The sequence below is a fragment of the Acanthisitta chloris genome, unplaced genomic scaffold (genome assembly GCF_000695815.1).
Source record: "Acanthisitta chloris isolate BGI_N310 unplaced genomic scaffold, ASM69581v1 scaffold5704, whole genome shotgun sequence".
In the NCBI taxonomy this organism is placed as follows: domain Eukaryota; kingdom Metazoa; phylum Chordata; class Aves; order Passeriformes; family Acanthisittidae; genus Acanthisitta; species Acanthisitta chloris.
Genome location: NW_008667559.1, coordinates 945 through 6,853, shown reverse-complemented (window position 1 = coordinate 6,853; position 5,909 = coordinate 945). Strand labels below are relative to the sequence as shown.

The window sequence follows — 5,909 nt, the reverse complement described above, 5'->3', positions numbered from 1 at the left end:
AGAAGTTTGGAACGAGTAGTTGTCATAGGGTTCAAAGTTCAGAGGGTTCAAGTCAGCACTCAAGTTCGAGGCTTAAAATTGGAAAGAGGATGTTTGTTACCCAAATTCTGCACGGTGACTTTGTTAGTGCCTGTGTACAGACTGTGGATTACCTAATAGGTGAGAAGTGTGTGCAAAGCTGTGTCTTCCAGGGGTGTTAATTCCTGCCCATCTGGTGTTTCAGGAGAGGACGAGTGGCGTGCTGAGCAGCGCGATGGCTCCGCAGTCTCGCTCCAGTGGAGTGCAGAGACCCAGGATATCTCTGTTATCTCGGACACCTACTTCCCCATGTACTTTGTTGCACCACGTAGGTCATTCTAACCTTCTGTGCTGCTTGTGCTCTTTGACAGCTTGGGATAGATGCAGTTCACATCCCTAACCCAGGCAACCTGCCTGCTCCACCACTGTTTCCTGCACACCCATCTCATTGCTGTGAAAGCAGGCTGGGGTTCTGCTACCCTCCTGTACCCCATGGTTTGGAGAGGGGGGAGTGACAGGGCAGGAATGGAAGTCCCGTGGTGCACTGGAGACAGCTGCATCACAGACAGCCCCAGCTTCCTGTGTGCCTCTGCATGAAGGACCAGGGTTAACCTTTGCATTGCAGGGGCAAGAAGAAGATGGGTGCAGGGACTGGTGGGATCCCCAAGGGCCAAACAGGGCACATGAGCTGAGTCAGGAAGGTGGATATTGAGCTCTGGGTTTAGACATGGCTCAGGAGATGGCAGTTCGTAAGCTGCAGGGGGTAAACTGAGCCTCTGTCACTTCTTGTGTCCTGTAACTGTAAGGATATATCTTCTCCTTTCAGGCAAGTTCTTGGGCAACCAGGTTTTGAGTTATGGGCAAAACCTGACCTTCTCCTTCCGTGTGGACAGACGGGACACACGCCTCTCTGCAGAGGACCTGGTGCTGGAAGGGGCTGGGCTGAGAGTGTCAGTGCCACTCATTGCCCAGGGCAACTCCTACCCCAGTGAGACTGCCCAGACCTACACCTTCAGGTACTGGGAACAGCTGGGGCCTAGCCTGTGGTGCCTTTGGCCTCTGAGCTCTAAGCCAAAATCGTTATATTTAGCTCATAAGAGAGGTCTTACCAGGTTAATGTGACACTGTCTAGCAGCATTGCATAAGAGTATGTGGAGGGTGTTGCAATAGCTGTTGGAAAGGGGGCCTGGAAAGGGCACAGCTGTTAGCATCAAAAATCTGTGCTGATGATGCATGGCTCTCCTCCCTAGGCTCCACGAGGCCACAGATTACCCATGGAGACCTGCTCTTACAGCATTTGAGTTCCAGAAGCTTCTCCACAACTTGACGTCCATCAAGATCCGTGGGACATACAGCGAGAGAAGTAAGTCGCTGGGCAGAAGGTCACAGAAGAGGGGGAGACTCATTTGTCTAGTACTTGGGTTGCTTTATTGTAGGGCCTAGCCACAAACAGCTGTGGCAGCTAATTGGGCAAAGCTTGTGCCAATGGCTTTTCACCTGGTCTTCCTGTGTAACAGCTTTTTCCAGGCCTCCTAAAGAGTTGCAAGAAAAGTATGGTCTTTGAGGGTCTGGAAGCTGGTCTCTCATCACCTGCTGCTACTTTGCCTCTAAACATGAAGGTTTTGGTGTGTTGTATAGCCACTGCCTTCCAAAGTGGTAAAAATACATAGTACGGAGTCCTGGAGGACATGGTAGGATAGATGCAGTGAGTTTGAAACACTTGACCCCAGTTCTAGTGCATTGGGAATGGTTACATTCCCCATTTGCTGGTCTTGCCTTGGCAAGGATGAGGTCTCAAAGGTGCTGCCTGTGCAGGACTTGAGTGAAAGTTCCTTGTAATGGAGGTTTCTAAAAAAGAAGCATGAATTAGGAGCAGAAGTTTGTCCTTGGGTATTGTGTGACAAAGAATTTTTGCAGAAAGATGTAAAGGATGAATTTTCACTTGGAGAAGATGGGAAAGCTGAGTAGAAGTGGCTCATAAAGAGGAATGTGGGGTTGTGAAACAGAGGAAAGGTGTGGAGCAAACCATCCCCTGAGTGCTGTAGCTGCTGCTAATATGTGGGAGCTGAGGCTCTGCTCAGTGCCCTGGAGCTGCTGCAGTGGTACAACACAGTGGTGTAAGTTAAGAGCCAGCTCTGTTGTGTCTGGGCTCTGTTTTGCTCCAGGAAAGGGGCTGGGAGGAGAAGCACTCAGATGGCAGAGGAAGGAATGGCTTGAGAGGAATAGCTGAAGAGTTTTCCCCAGGGTATGGTTTGCAGACGGTGCATTAAAATTGCTGGAGAGATGGTCTGTCCTCTCTTGAAAGGCAGGAATTGGTTTTGGTATTTGATTTGGAAATGGAAACCATACATGTGAAATACAGAATTTAAACTGACCATACTTGTTCACCTGCTGTTCTCAGATCCTCCTCTGCGTTGTCATTCTCAGCCTTCCTGTCCTGCGCATGCCCCGCGTGACCTCTGCTGCTTCTTTTGTCATCTCTCTAAACCTTCCTGGAGGATTTTACTTCTTGATTCACCTTAACTGCAAGCACCCACCTGCCTGTCCCTTGTGCCATTCACCTGTGTGCTTGGGAAAGGGGTGACGAGAGTTACGAGGAGTTTCCCCTTGTGATTTCTAGGTGCTGGTCACCTGGACGATGTCACCATCACAAGTGCCCGTCCTGGACCTGGCGTGCCTGTGGCCTGGGTGGAGAGCTGCTCCTGTCCTGTGGGCTATGAGGGGCAGTTCTGTGAGAGCTGCACCCCTGGGTACCGGCGAGAGACCCCGAGCCTCGGGCCCTACAGCCCCTGCGTGCCCTGCGCCTGCAACGGGCACAGCGAGACCTGCGACCCCGAGACGGGTGAGAGGGGCTGGCACAGCAGGGAGCAGCCACAGGGGCTTCTTCCTCTCCCTGTTGGATGGTGAAACAAACCCCATGTCCCTCTCTGTTCCAGGCGTGTGCAACTGCAGGGATAACACGGCAGGGTCTCACTGCGAGAAGTGCAGCGATGGCTATTACGGCGATCCCACGGCTGGCACGGCCTCGGACTGCCAGCCCTGCCCCTGCCCAGGGGGCTCCAGCTGTGCCATCGTGCCCCGCACCAAGGAGGTGGTGTGCACCAGCTGCCAGGCTGGCACTACAGGTGTGTTCCTGCACAGAATGTCTCCTGCTACATCCACGTGCTTGTGGAAACGAGTCTCCTGCCAATTCTGTCTCTGATCCACAGTGAGCAGCACTGAAAGCTGCTGTGCCTTCTGGTTTTCTAATTCTTCTCCATTCCTCAGCCCTGTTTTCTGTCCTGTGTAAGGCTCAGGGCTGTCCATGTTCTTCATGCCTGTCTCTTGAGAGCAAAAGAAGCAAAGGCTTGATCTGTGCAAAGCCTGACCATTTCTGTGCTGTGTAGGTGTGAGCCACGCTGGCTTCTAATAGAGCTCTGGTAATTGCAAGGTATTGGGCAGAAAACAGATTTACAAGAGCCAGGAATGCAGGTCAGGCTGAAATAAAATTAGAAGATGCAGTTTGCCAGCCAGAGAAGCACTGCAGGATGCTTGCAGGGCCAGTGCCTTCCCTGGGAGAAGCAGGAAGGCTGCAGTGACTCACAAACACTGCCCGGAAAAATACAAGATCAAACTAGTCCGCAAGCAGTTTTAAAGAGAAATACATGAATCAATACAGATCTTTCTTTCCTTAGCAATAAACTGTGAAGTCTGAGCATGTAGCTGAGTCGTTAGGCAGAGCCTTTTGTTCTGCTTGCAAACAGCAAGGAAGCCTCTGTTCTTCTCTGCTGATTTTATGCTTGGCATGGCAGAGTCCAAAGTACAGAATACCTGTAAATGTTTGAAATGCTTGGAAAAGCCCCTGGCCAACCACAGAGGCAGCTCCTGGGGGTTCCCATGGGTGCCACTGTGTCATGAGCCAAAGCAGAGTCCAGGGGCCCAGGTTCTCTGCAGCTTGGGTGTCTGTACAAGCTCATTTTTCTTGTAGCTATGTGATTGCACACGAGTTCCTCTTGTTTTCTGCTGCCTTCTTGGGCTGTGAGGGAAAAGAGGGTTTCTGTGTGTGAGAACTGCCAAAGAAACAGAGTATACAGCTGACTGAGGAGGTCAGACCTGCAGTAAGTGTAGGAAGCTGCTGAGTTGGATGCTTCAGGGGCTGCCTGTGGAGGGTTGGCAGATCTCACTGGCAGTGGAGCTTCCTGGAGCAGCAATGCCCCACGGAGCTCTACCTGTTTGGACTCCTGAATTAACAACAAATTACAGCAAATAGGTTTGGCTTAAAGGGATAGGAAGGAAAGGAGCAGAAATAACTCATAATGCAAAGTTCTAGTGAATTTAGAGATGGGGAGGGATTCATGTCTGACCCCAACAGGAGGCTGAAAGGGGAAGAAGCTGGAGAGTTTACTTTTCAGAAGGGATTGCAAGGCATTTGCTGAGATGGCAGCAAAGGGCTTTCTGCTGCAACGTGTGTTGTGTCCCAGGCAAGAGGTGTGAGCTGTGTGACGATGCCTATTTCGGAGACCCCCTGGGTGAAAACGGCGCCGTGAGGCCTTGTCGGCTGTGCCAGTGCAACGACAACATCGACCCCCTAAAATTCTATGAATCTATGATATCTGCAGGGCACAAGCAGTTGAGGAAGCCTCTGTGCTCCAGACACGAGCATGATCTTCTCCTCATCTCTCTTTCCCCAGGGGCCAACTGTGAGTACTGTGCTGATGGCTATTTTGGGGACCCAGCAGCTTCCCAGCCCTGCCAGCTGTGCCAGTGCAACGGCAACGTGGAGCCCAACGCGGTGGGGAACTGCGACCGGCAGACCGGGGAGTGCCTCAAGTGCATCCACAACACGGCCGGGTTCTACTGCGACCGCTGCAAGGACGGCTTCTTCGGGAACCCCCTGGCGCCCGACCCCGCTCACAAGTGCAGGGGTGAGAGATGCTTCCCCTTGAGCTGGGGTTGATTAAGAAGGTCTATGCCTTCTTACTTGGAGGAGGAACCAAAGCACACAGCTAAATGGTGGGAGGAAAGCAGGGAGGGATGGTGGATGGAGGGATGTGCTGAGGGTTGAGGTGAGATAGGCTCCTTTGAATGTGTGTTGCTCCATCCCACAGCTTGTGCCTGCAACTCAGTTGGTGCTGAGCCCCTGAAGTGCAGGAGCGATGGGAGCTGCATCTGCAAGCCTGGCTTTGAGGGTCCCAACTGTGAGGAGAGCGCGTGCCCAGCTTGCTACAGCCAGGTGAAAGACCAGGTGAGCATCCCTGTGGCCACTGAGCAGCAAGGGGTGCAGAGATTCACTCACCCTCAGTGTCTTCTCCTGGCCTCCCCAAGCATCTGCTCCTGGTGTGAGATGGGTGATTTTTGAGCTTTGGGTTTGTACCCTATTGAACCGATCAAAAACCAATGGCCTAGAGCTGCTGAACTTTGTGCCCTGTCCAAAAATAGGCTCTCATGTTGTTCTCCGTCCTCTGACTGGACTGTGGACCTGGTTCCCACCCTGAGCTTTCCCCCGTGGGTTGGATGTCCCACTAGCTGATGTCCTGGCTTGCTGTGGTTGCAGGTGGACCTGTACCTGCGGCAGCTGGCAGAGCTGGAGATGCTCTTCTCAGAGGTGCAAGCTGGTGGAGGGGGTGAGAGCCAGGAGCTGGAGGGCAGGATGCAGGTGGCTGAGGAGATGCTTCGGACCATCCTCAGGGAAGCCCTGAGCCTGCAAGGTACCACCACCCTCAGATGGAGCCATCTGGGCTGTATCAGGGAGGGGTTTGTTGCCTGGGACTTTTTGCTCAGCAGTGAGTTTCTCATGCCTTTCTCTTTGGTGCTCATCAGCCTCTGACAGGTCTCTGGAGAGCCACGTGGCCAGGATGAAGGGGCAAGGGTCCAGCTCCCAGAACCGTTTGGATGAGCTCAGGGCAGCAGTG

The 5,909-nt window shown here is 52.8% G+C and overlaps 1 protein-coding gene across 1 annotated transcript in view; it reads left to right on the top strand.

Annotated features, from left to right (window-relative positions):
- The window catches only part of LOC103800166 (laminin subunit gamma-1-like), a gene marked incomplete at both ends in the record, with an annotated part of 14,185 nt that extends 8,279 nt beyond the window's left edge, over positions 1-5,906 (top strand). The window contains 10 exons of the mRNA XM_009072534.1: positions 224-346; positions 845-1,034; positions 1,269-1,381; positions 2,639-2,860; positions 2,955-3,143; positions 4,479-4,576; positions 4,775-4,922; positions 5,106-5,242; positions 5,552-5,705; positions 5,818-5,906. Coding sequence (XP_009070782.1) covers positions 224-346; positions 845-1,034; positions 1,269-1,381; positions 2,639-2,860; positions 2,955-3,143; positions 4,479-4,576; positions 4,775-4,922; positions 5,106-5,242; positions 5,552-5,705; positions 5,818-5,906 — 1,463 coding nt within the window. The remainder of the gene's footprint in view (positions 1-223; positions 347-844; positions 1,035-1,268; positions 1,382-2,638; positions 2,861-2,954; positions 3,144-4,478; positions 4,577-4,774; positions 4,923-5,105; positions 5,243-5,551; positions 5,706-5,817) is intronic.
- Between the last annotated feature and the right edge of the window lie 3 nt (positions 5,907-5,909).